Raw genomic sequence first — 27,747 nt, forward strand, 5'->3', positions numbered from 1 at the left:
CTGTTACTTATTTCTAATTATGATTTTTAACAATGAGTAAAATGCATATCAGTATCTTAAGAGAGAGGAAAAAAGATATTATTAATGTGAAAAAGGACCATGAACAAGTGAAATATACGCTTTATTTCTCAAACATCTGACATATTTCTCTGGCAAAATAGTATCCTCATATCACCTAAAAAAAAAAAAAAAAACTATTCAAGTACAAATTTTTCATGACCAGGATGCCAAATTTTATCTCAGTGTGCTTTCATTTATTTTGCTTTTGGTTTTATTAACATTTTAATGTGTGCTGCAATTTTAAAATTGTTCTTTGACACTCCATCTCAAATTGGGTAAGCAGCCCTGGTTTTGATGTAACGTCATGTCTTTCTTCCCATGAGAATTGTCAGGGCTGGGACATTGTCCTATACATTGACGGTGACCCCCCTCCACACACACACACACACACACACACACTGAAGCCATTGAGTAGGAGCAAGGAGAGAAAGAAAAGTTAAACCAGATGCTCTGAATGAAGAGCAACGTATATTACCCAGATTGTCAGCCAGGATGTAAGGAATAGGGAACTTCCACCTGGAGGCTGGGTCTCTGAGGGCATTCCTGGAGTTCTGTGAAAACACAAGCAAAGATAACTGGGAAGCCTGGTGCTCAAAGTAACCTTGACCTTCTCTTTCACTAAATTCTTACACCATATAGAATCTATCAAGTGATTCCAACAATTTAATGACATTTGTCTTCTCATTATAAAAGTAATAGAGAGTCCCTAGAGATAATTTGGAAAATTCAGAGAAATTATTAAGAATAAAATAAAGGGAACCTACAATCACCCAAAATGGACAGCTGAATACATACCTTGGTGCATTTCCTTTTCTCTTATTCTTGGCTTATAGGAAAATTGGATAGATAGGCCATTTAATAATTATAGACTCTTCTGCTGTTTGCTTCGTTTTCCTATTTTTTTTGTCACTACCAACTACAGTGCAAGTCCTTGTGGATATGACCAACAATTAGAATCCATCCCAGGGCTGGCCATAGAACACAGATTCACCCCCATCACCATAGTGCAGCAGTCCTGGAGCACATTATTGTGTCATTGGGAGGTACTCACCTGCAGCAAGATGTCCCCTTGAAAGAGGTCCAAGCCTGCAGCTAGAGGTGGATTTAGGAAAAAAAAAATGAATGAACATTATTAAAAGGTATCTCCCACATTAAAATTCATCTTTGCCATTATAAATCTTTAATTTTAATCTTTATGTGGTTAAACTCTTTTTGAAAAATTCCCTCCAATATATGTGAATAGCCAGGAAAATTTAAAGTATTATTATGTTCTCTTTTCAATTTTGGAAAAAGACTTTGTCTAAAAAGCCTGGAGGTGAATTAGAAGGAATCTCATTGACCAGTGACTCTGAACCTCTCATCAAAGGAAGAAATGGAACCCACAGACAAGAAGTGACAAACCAGGTGGTTGGTGGCTAAATGAACACTGACTCTCCTAACTTCTCATCCAGGGTTCCTTGTGCTGTTGTACTTTCCTGCCTTGTCCTTAGGTCAATAGGCTGGTTTTGCTTTCTCCCATGATAAAATGATGGCATCCTCCAAAACGAAGCCTAAATTTCTGCCCTTGAAATAAAGAAGGCCATAGGGGATTGCAGACAGATCTGTTCAAAACCATCTCCAAACACCCACTGCCAGATGCTTAGCAGAATAGACTCTGCAGCTATTGCTTAATCCTGGCCTCAAATTGTTTCTGAAAATAGGATTCTTAAAGGGCAATATCCTTATGGGAAAACTTTTTGAGGGTTTAAAAGAACGTCACTTCTTATCATAACCCTCAAGAGACAAGCAGCATTCCCAGGAAAATGCAAGCAATTTCAGACAGGATCAGTGGGTTGTACTTTAATCTGAGGGCAGCCCCTGTTTTACAGCTGGGAAGCCAAGCCAGAGAATGATCAGCAGGCACTCACAATCTCAAGCAGTAGCCAAAGGCCCAGGTGGCAAAGCCTATGGTCCTTTAAAAGTTGGGTTCAGACTCTCAAATGACACCATGAGTGGTTAGGTAGGAGGAGACATGCTTTCACCTGCTAATGACTGGGGCTGTTTGCCTCTTCCCCTTCCTTATGCACACATTTCCTAGATTTGTTTTAATGTCATTCATCCTGATCTATTCCTATGATAACAGTATAATCAAAAACTAATAAACAGCAAGGACTCCACTGCCTCATTGCCAGTCGGCTCCAGTTTCTGAGTTGTCCTTTTAGTAAGGGCACTTTGTGCTGGTCCATCCTGCTCTTACCTAGGCTTGACATGAGAAAATGTATGCATTTTCTAGCACCTGGCCTAGATTGGGAATAAGTTGAGAGGAGAGCTCTCCCAGAATAATGTGAACCATCTCACTCAGACCTGGGCCCAGTGCTTGGTCAGCATAGCCAGGGTCGGGGGATGGGAAGCACTTTCCATGGAAGTACACACTCAGGGAAAGCAAGCCTCAATCTATTCACTACCCAATTGGTTCATGTAACACATACTGATTAAGTGCCTAGTATATCTCAGGCTTTTTTCTAGATGCTAAGGGATCCTGCAGAGAATAGAACAAAGCCATTAAGATGATGACGTTCTTAAATGAGGGAAAGGGGAGGCACATGAATAAACAAATGTAGAGTAAGGCAAATGGTAAATATATATATATATATATATATATATATATATATATATATATATGATTAAAAAAAAACAGGGTAAGGGAGAAACAGTTCTGAGGTGAGAGATGGTTGCCATTTTACAAATAGTCAGGAAAGACCTCCCTGAGGATGTGGTATTTGAACAGAAACCTGATGGAGGGAGTAAAGGAAGCATGTTGGAGGTAGAGGCAGCAGCTAAGGCTGGGCAGGGCCCAGGAGTGTGCATTTCTAATGTGTTTCCTAAAGTGCCAATGCTGCAAGTTGGGGGAGGACACACTGAACAGACGCTTTCATGGTAGAATGGCTACATGGTCATCATGCCTGCAAAGCTCACGTAAGAAAGGGGAAGAGTAGTAAGAAATGAGGCCAGAGAGACAACCAGGGTCAGATCACCCGGAATCACCTGAGGTCTATCAAAATGGAGATGCTGATTCAGTTGGCCCAGGGTGGGGCTCCGAAGCGCTGCTTTGCTGAGGAAGCTCTTAAGCAATGTGGGTGATATTGGCCTGTGGACCATGCTTTGGGAATCAAGGTTGTAAGGCTGTCATTGTGTTTTGGAAGAGAAGTCCTTAGAAGGTTGGGCCAGAGACATGATCTGAAAACTATTAAGAGGAGAGCTCTGTCCCTGTCGTGTGGAGTGGTCTAGATGGGATGAAAGCAGAAAAGGAGGAGCAGCCATGAGGTTGGGGAAAGGGCAAGCCAGCTGTGAGGGGACTTGGACCAGGTGGAGCAATGACAGGGTGGAAATATGTCAGCTGGCATCCAATCCGAAAGTATGCATGGCAGCATTTGCTGGAAGATTGTAAGGTATGGGAAAAAAGCAAGATTAGGGAAAACTGAGGTTGTGAGCCTGAAATCCAGGAGGAGGACCTACCTTTCCTGAAATGACAGACTTAGAGGAGTCGGTCTGTGATGCAGAATAGAAAGGTTCAATCAAGGTTGCAGGTCTTGGAGAGAAGGAAGCAAAAACTGACAACTTTCTCTGTGGGGTTGTCCCAACCCATCTGTGAGGTTAGAATCTAGCCACATGGCTAAGCTAATCAGTCCTAGAGGCTTCACTGGAATGGTCTAAAAAAAGGAGGGATACATAATAGAGAGGTTTCTTCATTGGGGTCAGAGTTCAGAGGTGGTGAACAACAACAAAAAAATGGTGTAGAGGTAAAATAATTAACTTTTACTAGATAACTAAGGATGAGATTGAGAAACTTCTAATTCTAATCCTAGCCCTGTTTTCGAGTAGCTCCTCAGAACTGTTTACATTCATTCATTCATTTACTTTCCTAAGCTCTTTCTACCTTGCCCATGCAGACATTCTCAAGCTGTTTCAATTAAATATCAACCAGTTGCCTTCTCTGTGAATGGAACAAAGCCAGAGAGACTTAACTCTTAGGTCTGGGTTTTTGTATTTGTCATCAGCTAGCACTGAGATATTGAGATATGAGTCAGAAGACCTGGAGGAGAGCCTCATTACTGTAACCTATGATCTGGGGTGAGTCAGCCTCACTGGGAGGAGCTTCCCGTCTTCCTGCAAAAGGAAGACATTTACTCCACTTCCAGATTGGACCGAGAAATCATTAGATAGAAAGCTGTGGCAAACTCTAAGGTGCTTATGGTCATGAATGTCTCTGCTTCCATCACTCCTGGCAGAAAACCCTGAAATGCAAAGGCTTTCCTCTCATTTCAGAAGAAGGACACAGGGAAAAGAGACAGCTCCTCAGCTCTTCTCTCCTCCCAGTAGTGGATGAGACCATGGATTTCTCCAATGTAATGCTCACAGGTAAATGTACCTGTGAGCAGGTTGTCTAAACAGAAATCCACTGACATGCTGCTCTGAGAACCATCCAAATGCTCAGTATATATGATGGGCAATAGGTAAGGCAGGGTCTTTTCCCCAGTAAATAAATCCTGATCTTATACCTTATAATTGTTTTTAGCAAGCAGAATAATCACCCATTCTTATTTTCTCTTATTTTTTTCAATAAAAACTGGCAATATGATATATTTACAAACAGAAAATTGTTATGTGAGACTCACAACCCCCCCCAGAAAATCTGATCTTTTTCTTGCTATATTGCCATTTTTCAGAAACTATAAATCTCAATTAAGTACCAAGAAATATATCCCCCCCCAAAAGTATGCAATGAAGTATTATGAAGGTAAGAGCTTTTCAGCAATCTTATCACTAGGTTTTAAATTATTTCAAGAAATTAACAATCTAGAAAATTGTACCCACCTAAGTTGATTTCTGAAATGTCCTTCTCTTCATGAAATTCTGCATCTGGTACTTGTTAAAAGTAGAAAAAAAATTCATTAATCTTGCTGAACAAGAGAGAGAAATTTCAGAAACATTGTGTATTTGAATTGATTCTTACCATCTCCTTTCGGAAGATGCTTAATCTGAAAGGAAATAAACATAGGGAAAATTGATAATTTTTACTAGAGTGGCATTTCAAAATACTCTGAGGAGCAGAGCTGTACTTACCGATACAGCTGCGATGTGGGCAAAAAACAAGGTAAAAGAGAGAACACAAGTGGATCCAACCCAGACCATTGCTGCAAATGAGCTGATTTTAGCAAAGACACCTTGTCATAAATACCTTTTGGACTTTGCCCTGATTGTCATATTAGAAACTTTAACCCTTCCTTATATCCTATAGTTTTAAAGAAGGTAGACAAAGATAATGTCATTGGCCTTTCAAGAGCAGAGACTAAATCTACTTGAAAAGCTTATGCACTAGAGACTGGGAGAAGTTTGGAAAAATAATACTAAGTTGAGCATATATTTCTATACACCAGAAAGTTTATAGTAGAATGAAAATCATTCAGTATATATAATGAGCAATAGGTAAGGCACCTAAATCATTATAGCATAAAAGATGAATTAAAATTTTATGGAACTGCTATAAAGCAATTATTGAAGAATATAAAATGATATAATCCTCTGTTCATATTCTCTCTCCCTTTGTCTCAGTGTGTGTGTGTGTGTGTGTGTGTGTGTGCATGTGTGTGTGTGTACACATATATGAAATATTCATGGATTGGTCTGGAATTAGTCTATAAATTCCATGTCATTTCAGTAAAAATCTTAACAGAATTTTCAGAAGAATTTGCCAAATTGACAAAATGTTTTGAACTTTACATAAAATAGTAAATGTCCCAGAATAAATAAGAAAAATCTGAAAAGAATGAATAAAGAGAAAGGAATTGCTAAAACATAAATATCAAGAATTTTTACAAAGTTATGATATTAGAAAGTGCAATATTGCACGAAAGAAAGATCGCTGAGTGCAATAGAAAGAATCAAAAGAGATGCAAGTTTATATGGGGTTTTCATATGTAAGAGGAACCAAAATATCAATGGGGAAAATTTTGTCTGTTTAATAATAATGTTGGAAAAAATAGCATTTCCATGAGGAATAAATTAAATTCTTACCCCCATACTATTTGCAAGTATAAACCATAGATAAATTAAAGACATAGATATAAGATTAAACTTTAAAAAAGAAAACATAGGAAATATTCCTTTAACTTGGAGGCTAGAAAAGATTATTTTAAAAAGAAAGAGGCTTAGAAATCATAAAAGAAAAATAATAAGTTTGACTATATCACAATTTAATCTTCTTTATGACAAATACACAACACAATTAATAGAGAAGCCACAAATGAGAGAAGATATTTATATTGCATATAATCAGATATTCATGACACACAATTCTAGACTAATTCTAGACATATTCTAAACTAATTCCAGAATAATTCATAAATATCCATGAAATTTAAGGATTTCCTATGAGTCAACAAGGGGGAAAAAAGAGGCATATGTTCTAAGAGAAAAATGGGGAAAATATGAATAGGAAATTCACAAAGAAGAAAACTCAATAAAATAAAAAATGATTTTCAACCTCACAAGTAATCAGAAAAATGTAAATTCAAATAACAATGAACTGCAAACCCAACCTCAGACTAGCATAAATTGAGAAGGCTGACAATACTAAGTGTCACCAAGAATAGGAGGAAATAGGAGATCTCAGCACAGCAGGTAGGATACAGGTGGGCATTTGATGCTACCTAATGAAGTTGAAGCACATAAAACTTATAGGCTACAAGTTCCACTTCTAGTTAAATACAATGAAAGGTTCCCACAATATCTTCCTTATAGTACTTTTTTGTGTTTATGCTAGAATAGAAAATAAACTACAGGATATATTCAGTTAGTCACAGGTGAATATTTAACAATCAGCTCTCTAAGAAACTAGCCTTCAATTGTAGTAGTTGTTGATTTCCATGGTGTAAATATTCTCATCATGGTCGAGTTCAAGCTAAAACACTAAGTCACTGAATGAAGTGTTGGGAAGAGATGCACAGTGGGCTCCATGTCCTCCAGCACAGTACTTCCTGGATATCCAGGCTCTCCTGTTGTTGCATTCACAAGGTGTAAGAATCTTTGATATTAGAGCAATCTTCTAGGTCTAGAGCCTGCATCTCTCCATCTCAGATCTGCTGCCCATAGAAGAACATTTCCTGCCACAAGAACATTCCAAGAGGCAGAGACATAAAACAGGAGGCTGTCAGCTGGGGATCAGTTTCCGATGGGCAGAAAATGCCTGTGACCAACTTTTATTTTATCAAAGCCATCTGTGTAAAAAGGGAATAGAAAGCCATCCCCTACCATCTCTAATTTCTGGAATTAGACATGCTTTCCAAAAGAACCAGAACTTGCTCAACAGCTAAAATAGCTTAAGTCAGCAAATGAATCCATAAGATTTTAAAAATAGGTGAGGAGGGACAGGATGAATATCAACTTAACAAGAATAATTGGCTCTAAGTATCAGGGAGCAAAAAACATAGCTGACTTTTATCTCTTAAATACCTTATTTTTTTTCAAATTCTGAAGCAATTATGATGAAAGTGAATATTTGCTAATTTTGGAGGCCAGGAAGTAGAAGTTTGTTTTCTAAAGGCTAAAGTAGCCAGGTAGGTACTCCCATTCCTCTGGAGGCTGAGGCAAGAGGATTCTAAGTTCGAAGCCAGCCTAGGCAACTTAGCAAGATCCTGTCTCAAGTTTGAAACAATAAAAAGAGCTGAGGATGTAGCTCAGTGCTAGGGCACCCCTGAATTCAATCCCCAGTATGAAAGAAAGAAGAAAGGAAGAAAGGAAGGAAGGAAGGAAGGGAGGAAGGAAGGAAGGAAGGAAGGAAGGAAGGAAGGAAGGAAGGAAGGAAGGAAGGAAGGAAGGGAGGAAGGAAGGAAGGAAGGATGGAGAAATGGAATGGAATAGGGCAATGCTGTTGCTTGACAAGGCACTTTGTTAAATCTTAGGTGTCTGGATTTCAAATGGGCAATAGTGGGGCTATTCAGGTCTCTCCACCTTCCCTGGCTTCCAGCCAGATCTTTCCCTTCCTTCATAAAAATATGTGAACACTGTGCTATAAGGATTAAAGATAACGTTGGAGTCAGATGGAGAGGAATTGAAATCCCACCTCCACCGTTGACTATCTCCATGGTGATTTTGAGTATCTGCTTTCTATGTTTAATATGGGTAGTGGTTCCTGCTTCATGAAGCTGATACAGAATTTGGTGAGATTGCATATGTAAACCACAGGTACTAGCAACATAGGAAGCACTCCATAAGCTACAGCTCATTGTATCCACACACTTGTCTCCTGATGGAAGACAGGTAAGAAGAACATAGGACATTCCTTCCAGGGAGACCGCCAGTGATCAGAGCTCAGTTGACACAACTGGCCCTGGTGATTTTCTTTTTATGATCTTGATTGCAGGTGTTAATTAGTTACCAGTTATTTGCAATCCTAGGCACTTCCTCGTTGTTTGGGATGTTAAGTGAATGAGGCTGGAGCCATAAGTCCGTGGTTTGAAGGGTTTATGATTTTGCAGTTCAAATGCAGATTATGTACCCTGTGGGCAATGTCCATGCTTATTTTTAATATCTGTCCCAGTGACTGGCACATAGTAAACAATTAGTTATATTGGGTGAAAAAATAGCAAAACATGATTTTCTCTGAAGGTGTTGGATGGAGTGACTTGCTTTGATATCAGGTCATTTTACAAACAACTAACTGAAGAAGCCTGTGAAGCAGGGTGGCGGGAGGAAAGCCATCACCTGTGGAAAATGACAAACCCCTCCCTGAGCTCTTGTCAGACTCTCCAGTCTCATAGAAGTCCAGGGCGAATCCTCTGGGAGCTGAACCAGAAGACTCTCAAGCCCTTCTAGAAGATGTTTTCTGCCCTGTTTCTCCTCTCACCAAGTTCTTGCAATAGACGCCAGTCCAGTGGGTGGCGCTCAGCCAGCTGGCAGTTAACTACTAACACAACGGATCTTGTAATTCCTCCCAGGGAGATCCACATATTAACCAGGGCTTCACTGTGTGTAAAGAGAGAGTCAGCAAACTTTTTCTGTGAAGGGTCAAAGAGAAAATACTTCCCCAGGTGTAGTGGCTGACGCCTGTAATCCCAGAGACTGGGGAAGTGGAGGCAGGAGATTGTAGTTGGAGACCAGCCTCAACAATTTATCAAGACTGTGACTCAAAATTAAAAATTAAAAGGGCTGGGGATGTACCTGAGTGGTAGAGTACCATGGGTTCAGTCTGCAATACTGCAAGAAAAAAAGGAGAGAGAGAGGGAGAGGGAGAGGGAGAGGGAGAAGAAGAGAAAGAGACCAGATATTTCAAGCTGAAAAGCTATATGATCCCTGCTGTTCTCCTGTTGTCCCCAGAAAGCAGCCCTACACAATATTTGTAGTTGTAAGTATGATTGTATTCCAGTAGAACTTTATTTATAAAACCTGGAAAATGGTCATAGTCCTGGGCTTTAGAAAGTTAACTCCCTAGATGGTAGAGATTGAGATAGTGGTCATAATTTTAATGGAAGCAGAAGCAGTGGCAATCAACCAGTGCATAGTACAGTGGGCCAGGCCCTGTTCTAAGGACTGGAAGTGTAGTCCTTACAATAATCCTATCAAGTAGGAACTACATAATCCCCATTTTTCAGACTAAGAAACTGAGGCTCAGAAAGTTTAAGAAACTTGCCCAGGGTCACACAAATCTAAGCCAAATGCTCCTAAAATACCATTGAAAAGCAGTTTTCTCTACCTAAATCTGGCCCCTGGCAGCCCAGGGCCGAAGCTTCCACAATCAAGCCACAGCAATGCAGGGTCCCAGCTGCAGGATTCCATCTCTAACAGCTTACTAAGAAGATTTAGCCTCTAGGGAAATAGATTCCAAGATACAGAGTCCTTCAAAATTCCTTGAAAAACTTGTTAAAGTACAGATTCCTGAGTGTGGAATTTGGAAATTCTGATTCAAGTCAGAGGTGAGACCCAGGAATCTGCCTTTTTAATAAGCACCTGCTGTGATGCTGGTACAGATAGTCTGTGGAACATACTTTGATGGACAGGGCTCTGTGGAATTTGTGCTTATGGTTATTGGATAGCTTTCCTCTGGTTCCCTTTTATAAGAAAATCAAAAGATCATAACAGCCTCTAGTTTCCTCCTGGGGACATACCAGATATGAAGATTCAGAGAGACTGTCAACACAGATATCCACTTCAGAGTGACCCTAGGAACAGCCTCCCGTCTCCCTTTTAGAATCTGCACTTTTAATAAGCTTGGGAGTTATTCCTGTGTGGAAATTTTGAGACCCCTGTAGGTAACTATTTAGAGCTATGCAAACACCATTCCCAGCAGGCAGGGTTGGAGACCCAGGGAGGATTTATTCACCTGGGCACTGCTTTAGGTCCTTGATATACTGCCCTCCAGCTCCATGTGGGCATTCAGTGAGTTTGATCTCAGCTTTTTCTCCTTTATAGGACACAAAGAACACATTGTCACCCTCCTCGCATGGTGTGGGAAGAAATCAGACAATCAGTCTATTTTATTTGTTGCTAATTATCTTCCAATTTATTATTCAACCCTGGTAAAGTATTTGGATTGAAGCCACTCAGCTGAAAACCACAAGGCTCTGGAAGGGTCTCCAACTTCTGCTAATGAAGGGTTGTTACTGTCCAGACAGCCCAGCTGGACCACAGCATCTGGGAGCAAAGAGGAAACATGTGGGGACTGTTGAGTGAAGGGCAGGCACAGCTGGACGGGGCTGTTCTCAGAAATGTGATCCCGAGGAAGAGGTCTGTTTTCTACTGCCCCAGAAGTTTGGGTATAAGGAAACAAGCATGAGTTGCAAAAGGGACACTTAATTGTTAAATATAAAGATGTTCCTGGTCATTTGAGGATTCTTGGAGCCTAAAGTGTTTTAAGGAGGGAGACGGTGTTAGTCACAGAGAACGGTGCCATGACCTGGGGGGTTGTGGGGTGTGGGGGCCTCTGACTGATGAAATCCTTCAGAGAGAGGTGGTGTTGGAGAAAGAATGATCGGGGCTTGGTTTGAAGATTTTTCTTTGTCCTAGGAAAAAGTCAATCCTTCTGAGATCTTTTAAATGGAACAAGATGATGGGGAAGTTGCACATGTGATTTGATTCAGAGAACAGGAAGATCGATTGGTTCTCTTAAAAACAATAACTGCAGTGGTTTGCATACCATTGATTTTCATATGCAAGTGGCCAGTGGCCAAAGACTGTTCAGAGCCAACTGTAACTGTGTTATCTGCCATCTCAAGGAATCTGAGTTAAAGTAACCAGGGGAAGGTGATTGGAGGCCCTATGGGGTGGGGCATTTTTCTGGTTTGGATGTGAGGTGTCCCCCAAAAGCTCACATGTGAGACAATGCAAGAAGGTTTGGAGGAGAAATTATTGGGTTATAGCCTCACCCCAATCAGCAAGTTAATCCCTGATGGGATTAACTGAATTGGTTAAGTGTGGCTGGAGGAGGTGGGAATTGGGGCATGGCTATGGGGTATATATTTGTATTTGGTGAGTGGAGTCACTCTATCTGCTTCCTGTTCATCTTGATGTAAGCTGCTTCCCTCTGCCACCTTCTCCTGCCATGATGTTCAGCCTCACCCCGAGCCCTGAGAAATGGAGCTAGCCTTCTATGGACTAAGACTCCTGAAACTGTGAGCCTTCTAATAAACTTTTTCTCCTCTACAAGTGTGCTGGTTAGGTACTTTAGTCAAAGCAGTGAAAAAGCTGACTAAAACAGGCACTACTGGAAATTCTCAGGGTTATCAGTTAGTTAATAGACTAGTAAAGGAGACTTCTTATATTAGTAGCAGATCAGTTTATATTCCCATGCTGAATCAAAATTTTAAAAGTAAGTTCACCTTTTAATTTCCAAGGATGGGAATAGGAAAACTATGGTAGCAGCCACTTTCTAAAATAATGCCACATGTCACACACTAAGGAGGACAATTTTGCACAAACATGCAAGCAAGAATGTTGGTCACTGATGACTGACTGGTTGCTGGGTGAATTGATGGGTTGAATTGCTTTACAAACCAGGAAAGGAAGGAAACAAGTCATACCTTGGTTTTCCTGTAGAATTTCTGGGAATAGCTGTTTGTCAACCCCCTACAAAGTTCTTTACCTTGAATGGTATTTCTTTTTTAAATAATAGCAATTATTATAACAACCAGATGACTTACTGGGCACCTATTACATAGCAGGACTGCATAAATTGTTCTACATAGGCTCTCCCAATTCGCATATCACATAAGGTAGGAATTATTGTGCTCACATGAAAGACTGAACTTGAAGAAGTACAGTGCTCAAGAACTCATCTAAATAGAGGAATTAGTAAATGTGTTTCTCTTCCCAGGTCAGTCTCCATTCTCACCAGATTCACTAGGTCAACAGATTGCATGCTATCTGGGAACATTCATTCATTTGTGCATTCATCCATAATATAAATTTTGGAGGGGGGGTACTAGGGATTGAACTCAGGGACACTCAACCACTGAGCCACATCCCCATCCCTATTTTGTGTTTTATTTAGAGACAGGGTCTCACTTGAGTTGCTTAGCACCTTGCTGTTGCTGAGGCTAGCTTTGAACTTATGATCCTCCTGCCTCAGCCTCCCGAACCTCTGGGATTACAGGCGTGCGCCACCATAATATTTTTATTGAGTGCCTTCTTGTGACAGATGTCATGTTAGGCATGGGGCAACAGAGTTGGCCTGGTGCTCCTACCCATCATGGAACTTAGATAGAAGCAAGCATCATGGGAAGCAACTATCCATCAGCATTTTAGTAGACCCCCAAGTAAAGATGAATAAATTGTGATATATTCACAGGTCACAGTCGAATTCCTATTAGGATACAGTACATATAAAATATGCTCACCATGGAACAGTAATCAGCAATAAAAGCATTAAACTATTGATTCATGTAACAACATAGATAAATCTCAACAGCATTATGCTATTGAGATTCCATCTGCTTGTGGTACCATCTGTTAAATACTACGCAAAACTACTGTGATAGAATCCAGACCAAGATTGCCAGAGCCCTGGAGCTGGAAGTGGAAGTTGACTGACCACTAAAGCAGAGGAAACTCTTAGGCATGATAGAATTGTCCTGCATCTTGGTTGTATTGGTGGTTACACAACTATATAATGTGGGTGAAAATCATGGAATTGATTTCTTGAAACTAGGTAATTTGATTGTAAGTTACACTCCAATGAAGTTGACTTAAAAAAAAAATTAGGAAGCCTGGGGACCACAATATCACTTCTTCCTCTAGCATAGCAGATGGCATTGGGCAAAATACTGAATCCATGTTTTGGTTTCTTCTTTTTAAAAATAGGTTCATGAGGGGCTGGGATTGTAGCTCAGTGGTAGAGCACTTGCCTAGCATGTGTGAGGCACTGGATTCGATTCTCAGCACCACATACCAATAAATAAATAAAAAGAATAGGTTCATGGGATCTGTTCTGCTTCCCTTATCACAAGATTAAGAGAATTTTAAAAGTGCAGGTGAAAGGCTTTGTAACATATCAGGTACCATATAAAAGTAACTTCATTGCTGTTCCCTCACTGGGGGCTGTTCTATCCTGATTCTCAGAGGCCACCAGTGAACTTCACTTGAAAGGTTTCATAACATTTGGGTCTTTGATCTACTTGTAACACAGGGCAGCCTCACAGACCAAGCCAGAGCCTCATAATTCTGGGTCAGCATGTTTCAGAGAAGACCCACCCATGTGCTCTGGCTTTGGACCATCAAGTGGCTGAGCAGATGGAAATAACATCCTTTGAAGGTCTTTGCCAATGACCACACAACCCCTGATGAATTAATAAGTTCATGTACCCTACATGGCTAGATGCTGAGGGCAATCCACAGTGCCTGGTTGCAAACAAAATGAACTATTGATGGGTAGCTTTGTGGTTAAAAAAGCTCCCTGGTTCTCATCCAACAATTTATCTCCTAAACACTGACAGGTTTCCTAAAGAGGGGGGAGAAAGAAGTCTGAAAGCAATTCACCACCACCAATTTTTATTTGATTATATTTATTTTGCAGTTCAATATGCCACCAATTTCAAAACGATCCACACTAACAAGGAACATGAGTAACACAGATAATCCATTAGATGGTCTATCTCACCATATTAACCACCCAGCCAGTATTTGTCTAGCCACCACATACACTTGAGCTGGGGATGTGTGCTGAGAGGGAAACAGAGAATAATGTACATCCCTGTTCTCAAGGCTTTTAAATTTGACTTTTCTTGAGAATTCAGCCTCTTTATTTACTGAGCAGGGAGAAAATGTTTTCAACACTAAAATGGGTGTATTATGGAATATTATAAAATTCTAAAACATCTTTAAAATTAAAAATATATATAGATTATATATGAAGACGAAGAAAATCTCCAGGAATGTCATTGTTGACATATTTTATCATTTATAGGTGACATTTTTATCATTGAAAATGCATGTTGTATTATGTATTTATCCATTTAAATAAATTGGAATGTCACAAATTTTCCTATCCTTCTCAAGCATACTCATCAGTGCTCTGTCTCCCCAACAGGTTGATAGAGAACTTCACAAAAAGCACTGCTTCAGATGTCTTAGCTTTTTAAAAAATAATGTTTAAAGTTTCTCTATTCACTATCCATAGTTTTAGAGTTTAGAAAACAAAGCAGTAAAATGCTAACTTTAATACCACTACCCAAAATAACTACTGCTAACATCTTGGTATATGTACCAGATTTTTCCTTCATGATTTTTAAAAAAATATATTAATTACATTAGAATTATTTTTTTAGTTTTATTGATTTTATTTTTTAAATACATGACAGCAGAATGCATTAGAATTATTATTACACATATAGAGTACAATTTTTCATATCTTTGTATATAGAGTATGTTCATGCCAATTCATGTCTTTATACATGTACTTTGTTTTTTTCTTTTGCAATACAATTCTTATTACACAAATATACAGCAATTTTTCATATCTCTGTTTATATATAAGTATGTTGACACTCAATTCGATTCTTCATACATATACTTTGGATAATGATGTCTATCACATTCCACCATCCTTGCTAATCCCCTGCCCCCTCCTTTTCCCTCCCACCCTCTTTCCTATCTAGAATTCATCTAATCCTCCCATGCTCCCCCTCCCTACCCCACTATGAGTCATTCACCTTATATCAGAGAAAACATTTAGCATTTGTTTTTTTTGGGATTGGCTAACTTCACTTAGCATTATCTTCTCCAACGCCATCCATTTGCTTGCAAATGCCATGATTTTATTTTATTTTTTATTATTTAATGCTGAGTAATATTTCATTGTGTATATATGCCACATTTTTTTTATCCATTCATCCACTGAAGGCATCTAGGTTGGCTCTACAGTTTAGCTATCGTGAATTGTGCTACTATAAACATTGATGTGGCTGTGTCCCTGTGGTAGGCTGTTTTTAAGTCCTTTGGGTATAGTCCGAGGAGAGGGACAGCTGGGTCAAACAGTGGTTCCATTCCAAGATTTCCAAGGAATCTCCATACTGCTTTCCATATTGGCTATACCAATTTCCAGTCCTACCAGCAATGTGTGAGCGTGCCTTTTTTCCCACATCCCCACCAACACTTACTGTTGTTTGTCTTCATAATAGCTGCCTTTCTGACTGGAGTGAGATGATATCTTAGAGTAGTTTTGATTTGCATTTCTCTGATTGCTAGAAATGATGAGCATTTTTTTTCATATATTTGTTGATTAATTGTATATCCTCTTCTGAGAAGTATCTGTTCAGGTCCTTGGCCCATTTATTGATTGGGTTATTTGTTTTTTCGGTGCTTAGCTTTTTGAGTTCTTTATATACCCTAAAGATTAGTGCTCTATCTGATGTGTGAGGGGTCGTAGGAATTAAACCAAAGACTCTGCATCTAATAGAAGAAAAAGGAGGCCCTAATCTTCATCATGTGGGATTAGGCCCCAACTTCCTTAATAAGACCCCTATAGCGCAAGAATTGAAACCAGGAATCAATAAATGGGATGGAATCAAACTAAAAAGTTTCTTCACAGAAAAAGAAACAATCTATGAGATGAACAGAGAGCCCACATCCTGGGAGCAAATTTTTACCCCTCATACATTGGGATTATAGCCTGGCTCTAAATGTTTCCCCATGTTGATAGATGTTCTTCAACAGCTTGCCTTTCAGTGGCTTCCTCAAGTTCTATTAAATGGATATGCTGAAATTTTCTGACCAAGTCTGTGCTGTAAGAATAGATTTTACTTGTCACAGGCAAATGCCACAGTAAATGCAAATCTTTGAATTTGCAATTGAAATGTATCTCAGATTGGACCTTAGAACAAATTCAAAGGAGGGGAGGCACAATGTACTGAGTTATTTTTTTTTAAGTAATTATACTGCAAAACATCCCCAATTCTCCCACCCTCTGAAAGCACCTCAGAGAAAATTCCTTCAGCCAAAGGCAACACAAAAGTGAGGAATAGTAAGACTAATGACATGGACAAAGCAATTTGCTTCCAGTCTTTGTGAAATGCTATGATACAAGCAAGAACAGTTTGCAAGAATGACCAAATGTAAGTTTCCTATAGCAGACCCTTCAAGTAGGATAGACATGTGACAGACACGGCGGCGGCAAGTGCCTTAAGGGGCAAAGGAGGTCAACCTTTGTTATCACTGTGCTACAACCAGAATGCAGCCAGCTATCCAGCACCATTTTAGCACTTAATCTTCACTAAAGCCCTTGGATGTTTGTTATGGACTGAATTTTGTGTCCTCCTAAAATGACTATGTTGAAGTCTTAATCTACAGGGAGGTTTTATTAGGAGAACTAATGATGTTCAAGGTTAAATAAGCTCCTAAAGGTGGGCCCTGATTCAATAGAATTAGTGTACTTATAAGAAGAGATGCCATAGAACATTCTCCTTCTCCCACACACACACACACACACACACACACAGAGAGAGAGAGAGAGAGAGAAGGTCATGTGAGAAGAGAGGAAGGCAGTCATCTACAAGCCAGGAAGAAGGAAAGAGAACCATCACCAGAAATCAGAGTTGCTGGCATCTTGATCTCAGACTTAGCAGCCTTTAAACAGTAAGAAAACTAATTGCTGTCGTGTAGCCTCCCAGTGGTTTTCAGATAGAGCAGTCTGAGTAGACTAGCTAACATCTTGGGTATCAGCAGCAGCAGCATCTACATACAGCTAAGAAACTCTGACTGAGAAAGGCTGACCTCTTATACAAGACCCCCAAGTCACTGGCAGCCAGCTGTTTTAGTCAGCTTTTTTACTGCTGTGACTAAAAGATCTGACAACAACCATTTTAAGGAGGAAAAACATTATTTATTTAAAGACTCATGGTTTCAGAGGTTTCAGTCCACAGACAGCCAGCTCCATACCTCGGGGCTCAAGGTGAAGAAGAACATCATGGAGAAAGAGTGTGGCACAGGGAAATAGCTCCCATGATGATCAGGAAGCAGAGAGACTCCACTAGCCAGATACAAAATAGATACCCCAAAGCCATGACCCCAATGCCCTCTTCCTCCAGCTATACCCTCCATGCCTTCAGTTACCACTTAGTTAATCCCACCAGGGGATTAATTTACTGATTAGGTTAAGGCTCTCATAACCCAATCATTTATGAATGAACCTCTGAATGTTCATGCACTGTCTCACACCTGAGCTTTTGGAGGACATCTCACATCCAAATCATAATACCAGCTTTCAAACACTCCTCTTTCTGAATCCACAGCCTGTGTTCTACCTGTTTTATCCTCCTGACTCTACAGGGAGCACAAGTTGGTGACTACCTGGCAGTGTGATTTAAGACACTTTACTCAACTCTTCCAGATCCCAAGACATGTCCTTTATCATTTCTCTCAGTTCCTGAAAATCTACGATTAGAGTATCTTTGTCTAATCTTCCAATGTCTTCTCTTTCACTTCTGTTCTTGGAAACCTATAAAATCCTGAAAATCCTAGAAAGAATAATACTTTTAAACCAAGGAATTTATTGTGGAATTCTCTCCTCAAACGGACACCTAAAGTTTTCAGAACATTACCCTTGTCTAATAACCTAGACAGCATAGGGAGACCAATTAAGCCTAAGCTGGAGCCCATCAATGCAATAATACTATAAATAATTCTCAGACAAGGAGGCTGAGATCCATAAGTAGTCATAATCAAAGCTAAATACAATTATTATATGATTTAGAACCCTATGATAATTACATCTTAACTCTGGGGTATTATTACATTTTACTTACACACACACACAAAAAAAGACAGAAGAACAAAGACTTTGTTATGTTTGTTATGCCCTTGGTCTTTTTATTTATTTGTGGGTTTACTTGGGTTTTGTTCTGTTTTTTGAATCTCATGAACACAGCCAGGCATAAACTTTCTATAATCTCCTTGCTGCCAATGAAATATCCATGTGGACACACACTCTACAAGACTTCAGATCATGTCGCCTAATCCTGAAAAACAGAGATACTACCTTTTGGGAACATCATTTATTCATTCAAACCTGCTTTTGCGTTTGTATTCTGCCTATCAATTACCCTGCATTAAGTTGTCTCAAGCCAGCCTCTTCCTCTTTAGCAACGCCTGAGTCAGTGCTATGGATCCACCCTCAGTTCTAAACTTTACCCCAACTCCTTCACACCTTTCCTGGAAGCCCCTTCCTCGTTGCCATCAGCCCCCTATCTAACTTCCCACCAATTCACTCTTTTGGAGGGTGAGACACAGAAAGCATGTCTAAGGAACACACAATAGTGAGGTATCATGAAGATTTTTTTTCTTTGCCACACCACATGTATGTATTTCTCATGACAGATCTTTCTGTGGTCTATTGTCGACAGCCAATATACTAATACTGCTTTCCCAGAAGTTCTAAAATTCTTAGCAGGATCTCAGATTTGTTATGTTTTATGACTTGAGGGTAAGTTACTTAAATCTTTGAACTTTGTTATTTTTTTTAATCTGTGAAGTGATGTCATTTTCAAATATTATATTTTTATATTATAATTTATATTTTATATATAATACAGTTTTATATTGAATAATCTTATCTACTAAGATTTCATTTGCTTTTTAAATTCACTTTTGGGTTTAGTGTGCACATTGGTGATTGCTATTTATACTACGCAGAAACTGTTATAAGCTTCCTGTGTAGATCTGATTTTTTTGATATTGTGTCTTCCACCAGGGGGCGCCCACTCTCCAGCACAAGGACTATTAATAGCTGTGGCCTCATAAAGTTGTTCTCTTTGGGGAAATCACTGCCAGCACAGGATTACAATTTAAACATCATTTGTAACTTTACTTAGATATTTCAAAGGATAACTTTAACTACAAATTGATTTCAAGTTTGTTTTTTTTAAAGAGTAGCTTCACACGGGGTGAATTAGTTATTTTATACAGGCTATCAAAGTGATAATGTGTAAAATCTGTATGGAGCTAGATTTGAGATTGCATTTGACACACAGCGACCTCCCATTTTCTTAACTTACCAATTGACTACTTGATAGCCATGCTTCCTATTACATCTGCATGTTGGACCTCAAAGGGGCTTTTGGAGGACAATTTTAGGAACATATAAATGATTTGAAATATGACCTAAATTTAGGGTACTATTACTAAGCAGGAATTTATTGATAAAAAAAATCAGGGGTCAGAATGTGTGTCAGTTATCCTACTTATAATTAGATATTTGTAGGGGATGAAGGTAAAATCAAATCATTTAAAAATCCAGTTTTTCATCTTGAAGTTCATATCAAACAGATAAAAAGTAGCCACATACTTTCTCTCAACAGCCCCATACCTTTTATGCTACATGTGTTTTTATCAGAGTAAGGCTACAGAGTCAAAAATCTTCTATATAAAATTATTTTTGCCACAATTATTCACAAAACCAACAAAACATTTTGGAGAACAAATGAGCCGTTTTGAGGAAACAGTCTGCTAAGCTTTGAGAAAAGTAAATTTAAGAATTCACATTTAGGGTCTTAGGTAAATTATAATGGAGGTTGTCAATGGAGAGGGTGGAGATGATGAAGGGGTGGAGCCAAGTTGATAGGAATAAGGGAAGGGAAGAAAAAGGAGTGGGCAGATTCAGTGGAGCAGGCAGGGGTGGGGGCAAACCAAACCAACTAGTCCAAGGGACCCAGTGCAGGTGGACATTAGGTCAGCATCTGAGACTGCAGCAGCCAAGCAAGTGGACACTGGGACACAAAAGGTCACATAAAAGGTGAAGTAGCTACCCTGAAATTTGGCTATGGCATCAGGAAACAAGGTGAAAGGTAACATCCACAAGGACTTCTTAAATGAGGTCATAGAGCCAGTAAGAAAGAAATTGGCTTTCAGTATGGGTTGGAGTGACCTTGAGAAAGTTAACTGATGTTTCTTCAACTTTAAAATGAGGATAATAATACTTCCCAGTGATGTTGTAAGGATTTAATAAAGTAAAATGGAATGTGCTGTCCATGTTAAGCACTGCAAAAGCAGAAGCTTTAACATAGCTATCGTCATTATCTTCCTCTTCTCCGCCACTCCATCCACATTATTGCCGTGTTTATCTCTCTCACCACATATTGTTTTACTTATTAGACTCAGAGCCAGTAAGTCTTTTAGCCAAGACTCTCCTGCCTTCCCAGGCATGGCAACTCAATTAGAAACAAAACTCATAAACCTTAACATTTGTCTACCTAGTTACTACGCAGTATCACTCCTCGATGTTTGCCAGAGAGAAATGAAAATATGTGTAAACAGAAAGGTGTGCACACAATGTTCATCACAGCTTTAATTGTAATGGCCTCACACTGGAAGCAACACAGTGTCCGTGAAATGGTGAACTCATGAACAAATCGTGGTATAATTCATAAAGGGAATAAGCTATTGAGACAGTTAATAACACATAAAACTCAAAATGTGTTGAGTGAAAGAAATTCCATATAAAAGAATGCATAATAATGATTTCTTTATATGAAGTTAAAAAAATAGGCCAAACAAATCTCTGGTGACAGAAATCAGAACAGAAGTTTCAATCAGGGGGACAGGACAGGGGAGGAAGAGGGACTGCATTGGTCCAGTCTGACTGGAAAGGGACACAGGGGAGCTCTCTTGGGCTGTGGAGATGCTCTAACCCTGTTAAGGTTGTGAAGTGTCATAGGTGCATATATTAAACTGTTCGTTTAAACTCTGTACATTTGATATATGTGAGTCATGCTACAGTAACATGCTGCTTCTTTGGAGGAAAAATTGAGATAAAACCAATGGATCCGTAATATTTATCTAGCCAAAGAGAGCTCATGAAGTAAATAAAGCTGAGCTACCAAGATGTAGTGAAGGACAACACATACAGAGAATGCTTCCCTGGCAAGCAGACAGAAGCATATAGTGATGAATAAAGCCAGAGCAACTTTCCAGAAGAGTGGGCACATCCATAGCTATTCAGAGAAATAATCAGCTGACAGGAGCCACCCCAGCAAAAGGGTTCCCTCCGTGAATGCTCAACTGTCATGGAACATAATCAAGGTCCATGGAAAGGGCTGATGGGGCACATCCTGAGCATCTGTCTGCTCACTCTATGACTGGGTTCTCTACTCTCCCTCCAAGCCCATCTGTGACTCTGACATGTGATCTAAGTGGCATCAGATGGTCAACGAGTCTATGGTCCCAGAAGGCTAAGAATTTATCCTGCTCCATTAAAATGGCCTGAGAGCAGGGAGAAAGACAGCACTTAACACACTGCAGATGCTCAGTAATGTATATATTAAGCAGAGCAAGAGATGGAGGGGCTTTAGCACGCTCCTGCTCCCTGATGGCTCAAGTCCTTGCACCCAGCATTATGTAAAATGCCATACAAGCCTCTGTCATTTAATTCTGATAGTGACAAACCCTTGAGCAGAGCATTATGACTCTCTTCAACTCAGAAATGAGAAGGAATTTTAGATTGGTAAAGTAATTTTTCCAAGGTTGAACACCTCTTAGACCCCGCAGTCTGGCTTGGGACTCCAAGCTTTTAACTCTTGGGCTATGCTGCCTCCTAGTGGCAAGTCTCGCCTGGGTTACACAGCAATTTCCTTAGTTGGTTTCCCTGATTACATTTTTGCCCTGTTAGACTATGTGCACAATAACACTGTGTCACAACCAACCCTACCTTACAGCTGTTGGAGGGCCCTCTACATACCATGGCATGCATCCCCTGGCCTGGAGTGTGCTCTTTCTGTCTCTTCTCTTGCTTAATCCCAACTCACCCTTCAGGTTTCTGTTTAGATGTTAACTTCCTCCAAGAAGCCTCCCCCGACTCCTTCAGACTACATATGCGCTCCAGGTAAGGACTCTCTGAAAGCCCCAGTCCTCCCCTCTCCCAGGCCCCTCTTTATTGCTTTTGACTTTTTAATTTCTTGCCTTCCCAGCTGGATGGGGTCCTAGTCTGTTTTGCTCAATTTAGAACAAGACCCTAACACCTAACATAGTGTCTGACACACAACACCTGCTTAATACACATTTGTTAAGTGATTTATTGAGTAATGAATAGTGGAGATATTGTTATCTCTGTCTTCGTTCAGGTAATGTCCAGAGAAAGTAATTCTATAGAGACAGGAAATACATCAGTGGGTGTCAGGAGCTGGAATGGGAAATGACTGCTAATGGCCAGGTAGGATTCCTTTAATGCTGATAAAACTGTGCTAAAAATGGATTGTGGTGATGGTTGCACAACTATGTATGTTTACTAAAAATCACTGAATTGTACACAGAAAATGAGACCATTTTATGGCCTGTAAATTATATTTCAATAAAACCATTTTTAAAAAATCTTGTCTTTGCTGACTCCTTGCCAACCAATTCCAGCGAGTTCTCTGATGGTAGGAAAGACCCCAAAATCTTTTTTTTTAAAGAGAGAGAGAGAGAGAGAGAGAGAGAATGAATTTTAATATTTATTTTATTTTTGTAAGTTATTGGCAGACACAACATCTTTGTTTGTATGTGGTGCTGAGGATCGAACCCTGGCCGCACGCATGCCAGGCAAGCGCGCTACCGCTTGAGTCATATCCCCAGTCCCCAAAATCTTATGTAATTTTAGGTTTTCATAAAATCAATAATTTTCAGACTTTTAATTTCACTCTTTCACCTGTAATCTTGATTTCTCAGAGGAAGGCATTATGCCATCTTAGATTCTTTAAGGGTCTATAATCATCAAGTTTCACAGCAGTTGATAAGGAGGCCCATAGTCACATAGTTGTGAGAATTCCCATATTGAATCTTCAAAAAGAAACCTTCAGCTGGATGTGGTAGCACATGCCTATGATTACAGCTACTTAGTAGGCTGAGGCAGGAGGATGGCAAGTTCTTGGGCAACCTAGTAAGACCCTGTCTCAAAAACAAAGAAAGCAAATAGGGCTGAAAACATATCTGAGTGGGAGAGTGCCCTTTGGTTCAATCCCCAGTGCTGGAAAAAAATAATATAATAAAGAAAAGAAATATTTATGACTCAATTTACTTAGAGACAGCACAGTTGATGTGCATAGTAGATAAGGCCAGAGAAGAGTCCCAGTGTGCCCAGGCTCAGGTTAATATCAGATAGCCAATGTAGAGAGCAGAAGATATTCTCTAATTATGAGTTTGTATTGTTAGAGGACTGGGGTCTTCTGGGAAACTGCGGTGGTAAACCTCCCTTTAATCCCCAATTCTTGCAATCAAGTCAGAAAGATTTCAGATATACAACTCAGAGTAACAGGCAATGAGTTATTAGAGGGGATGGGAAAGGGGAAAAGAAGACACTCTCAAGGGAAAGAATGGGACAGAGAGGAGAAGGACCACATGCCTCTCTTGCCCAGTTTTATTAGGGGTCTCAGTGAAAATTCCAAAGAGTTCCACCCAGGTTTATCTCTTGACTTTTGACTGACAGCAGGATGACATCAGACTTTCAAGTCCCCACTGCCATGACCATTTTAGGTCACTTTGGCCCATGCTGACTGGTTCTAATTGGAACCTGTTCTTACACATTTTATGGTTAGAGGGAATTATCCTTATCTCCCATGAATTCCAAGATCTGGTCTGTGAAAGTGTCACAAAAGCCTCCTCCTTCAGGGTAACTTGTGTCCTCTTATTGGCATTATGTTGGGCCTGCATTTCTCCTGCTGATAACAGGTAGTTTACTGAGGCATGTGACATATCCTGTCTGTTTAAGCCAGGCAGGGCTTCAGGGAAAATGCTTCTTGGACAAGAAAGCATGTGGGATCAGCACAGTGGGCCCATTTTTTAGAATTATTCCTTTAACCCTGTGTTCCCACCACTCACATGTGTCCCCTATCAGTGGTGCAAAATTGCTAAACAGTCCCATGGTTCCTAATAGGAGAAGGTTTCTGATTTCTCTTTTGTGAATTTGGCAAGAATTTGTAGTTTCCCAGCCCAATAAGGGGGAACATACATAGGAACAGGACGGTCTTGGGACCCAATCATTCTGGAGGAAAGCTGCTTCTTTGTCCTAATCTTCTCAAATGAGATGGGACAATAAACAGCTTGCTGGGGGTGCCAATGTGCCAGTGAATTTCCTAAAATTTCAGTGCTTTTTAGATCCAAGATACCTAGAAAATTTAAGTCAGGTTACTTCAAATTTCTTTGACCCTATTGAATTTAGGAGTACCCAAAGCTGAGAACAGGGCAGCAAAGCCATCAGGACAACAAGCTCCAAAAGCTAGCTTTTGCTGGAATTTGCTCTTTTGCACAGAAATTATTGATAACACCTGATTGCCTTTTTGCATAGAAATTATTGATGACACCTGGTTGTTCTATGTAATTTTATAAAATTGAAGAAACAGCTTCAGGAGGCAGAATGGTAAGATGGGTAGCCTCCTGGAAGGGAACACTGAAGCCCTGAATACAGATCCTAGTTCTACAGCCATTCAGCTGTGTCCCTGGGGAAATTGGTTTTCTTCTCTGGGCACCTGATTGCCCACTTGTAAATGAGGGATTTCTGCTAGATGAACTTTAAGGTCCTTTTGACTCTGGGAATAAGGACAGCAGTCACTGTAATTTACTAATCGTGGGTACCAGGTACATCAGGCTTAGACCTAAGAGGCAGGTATAGCTATAACCATTCACTAAGGAGGAAACTGAAGAAAAGGCAAACCAATCGAATTGCTCAAATTCAAATTCTGGAAATAGATTTGCTAGGATTTTCCCAATTCTTTATACTCTAAACTGGATACTGAACTCTAACTGCATAGCAGAGGATAAGAGAACTGTTCCTCACTTCCTGGGCTTGTAAACACTAGAGACATTTTCAAAGGCAAATTATTGCTATAGAAAAGCCTGCAGATTTTTCACATGAGATTGTATCTAGAAAACTTTTGAACACAGGAAATTGGAAGAATTTTACAAGAACAACCTTGTGCCTATTTTCTATCAGTTCTCACTACTTGGCTTCAAATATATTTAGCCATCTATCTAATCCTCTCTCAATCTGTCTTCTTTGTGGAGCCTTTGGTTTTGATGAATTTGGAGAATGCTTTCTCCAATCCAACTCTCTCAATACTTTCTCCCTGGAGAAAATTTCATAAGCATTAATAAAACTGGCATCAACCCAACTTACAGAAAAAGAAACTGAGGCTCACAAAAGTTAGAGATTTCCTCAAGGTCACTGAACTGGGAAGTGCTGCACCCCATCTCTAACTTGGGCAAAAGCCCTGGCTCTCTGCCCACTGTGTTCTGATGCCTTCTGACATGGCACTTTTCCAAAATACAGTCTTTATGCCTTCACCTTGACCAGTCTTCCTTTTCATCCCTGTACTGGGAATTTTATTCTTAAGTCATTAACAACTCTTAGAAAAAATGAAACAAAAGTAACTTTCCATTTATTCCCTTTGCTAGAACCAGAACTCTAAGCACTGTGTTTTTAAAAGAGAGAAATTATGTAGTTCCTTTTCCATAGAGCTTAATCTTTACTGTCTTGTTTTGTGCCTCCTTTTCAGTGTGTCTACTCATTTGTATTGCATAATATTTGTTTGCCTTTGAATTCAGCTGACAACCTTGAATTTTTGTTTGCCTTTGTTTTATGTGCTGTGTACTGAACCACTGGGAGGAAAGGAAGTTTGGTCATGATGAGTGGAGAATGAGTGACATGGGATGGCTCACATTGCCCAATGCATCCCTCAAGACCCAAGCCCTGCTGTCCTCAACCTGCCTCACACCACTGAATGCATTCCCTCCCAACCTCAGTGAGAGAGGGGTGTCAATAACTACAAACACCTTCGATGATCCAAAACCCAGTCATCACACTTGCATTTAGAGAGTTTTCATCCTCTACTTCCATTTAAATATATATGTGTCTGCAATTATGGGAGTCATAAGACTTCAAATCAGGAAGCCTTGTCATGGAAGTGCTTAAATGTATTGTACCTGGGTTCTTTAGGGCATGTGGTGGAACATATGGAGCTCCTTCTAAGAAAAATATTTAAAAAGAAATCAAAATGTAAAAGATTACAAAGGACACTAATTTTATTAAAATACAATTATCAAAATATGAAAATAACAGTTTGTGTCACAACATTTTTTTTTTCTCGGTCAGTGTAAAGCACAAGAATGGGAAGTTATACTCCATGTATGTATGAGATGTCAAAATACATTCTACTGTCATGTATAACTAAAAAATAAAAATAAAAAATTTAAAATAAACATTTCTGTTTCTCTGTTCTTCTATTAAATAACTAGATTTTGGAATAATTTCAGTGGTCACCATAATTTCCAATTTTAATCATTATAAATGATACTTCAAGATATGAGACATAATCAAAACATTTTATGATCTGAAAAACCATAATCTGAAATATCATGTTAATATAACAAAAAATATCTGAGATGTCTGTGTGCAACAAATTCACAGGAACTAATAATACAGCTGAGTTTTGTTATTCACATTCATAGTTGAAGGAAACGCTAAATTTCACTTAGGACTGATAAATATTTATTATTTTTGCCCAGTGAAGTGAATATACATCATGAATTCTATGCATTCATAAGAATGTTTATATTGAAAAGGACTTCAGCAATTACATGCCCAGGATTCTAAACCCAGATGGGTACCACAACTTAGACAATATTAAAAAAATAAAAATTCCTGGGATCTGACCTTGAATTATGGAATTATGATCTGAGTTAAAATTCATGAATCAGTATTTTTTTTAATTCCAGAGGTGATTCTAATACACAGCCAATTCGGGTATTCACTAAACCATCCTAGTATCACCCCAAAATTTCTCCATCCTGTGATATATGTATATCTTTTTTCACACTCAATCCTCAAGGAATCAATGTTTTGAAAAGCTTTGAGCTCAGTAACCACTGATTCCTTCCCCTTATTAAAAAATGTCTACGGCACACTTCACAAAATACGGAACAGTTGCTTCTCCTAAGCATTTACCAGTGCCCCTTTCAAGTCAATCCCTCCCCTATCGCTAGTCCCTGTCAACAACTGGTCTGTCCTCTGTCCTTACAGCTGTATATTTCCCAGAGTGTCACCTAACCAGTTCACACATATGTAGCCTTTTGAGTCTGATCTCATTACCTGCAGCATGATACACTGGAGACTCAGGCATGTTATGGGGTATTAGCACTTCATTCCCCCACCCCCACACCCTCTTTTTTTATAACTAAGTAATATCTCATTGCATTTATTTA

At 39.5% G+C, this 27,747-nt stretch overlaps 1 protein-coding gene across 1 annotated transcript in view; it reads right to left on the reverse strand.

Moving 5' to 3' along the window:
* Mep1a (meprin A subunit alpha) overlaps positions 1-5,232 on the reverse strand; it is a 39,957-nt gene extending 34,725 nt beyond the window's left edge. The window contains exons 1-5 of the mRNA XM_026394478.2: positions 5,164-5,232; positions 5,054-5,078; positions 4,915-4,965; positions 1,112-1,152; positions 536-611 (exon numbers count right to left, since the gene is read on the reverse strand). Of these exons, the coding sequence (XP_026250263.1) occupies positions 536-611; positions 1,112-1,152; positions 4,915-4,965; positions 5,054-5,078; positions 5,164-5,232 (262 nt within the window). The remainder of the gene's footprint in view (positions 1-535; positions 612-1,111; positions 1,153-4,914; positions 4,966-5,053; positions 5,079-5,163) is intronic.
* Positions 5,233-27,747: the final 22,515 nt, after the last annotated feature.

The sequence above is a fragment of the Urocitellus parryii genome, chromosome 8, assembly GCF_045843805.1.
Source record: "Urocitellus parryii isolate mUroPar1 chromosome 8, mUroPar1.hap1, whole genome shotgun sequence".
Taxonomy (NCBI): Eukaryota; Metazoa; Chordata; class Mammalia; order Rodentia; family Sciuridae; genus Urocitellus; species Urocitellus parryii.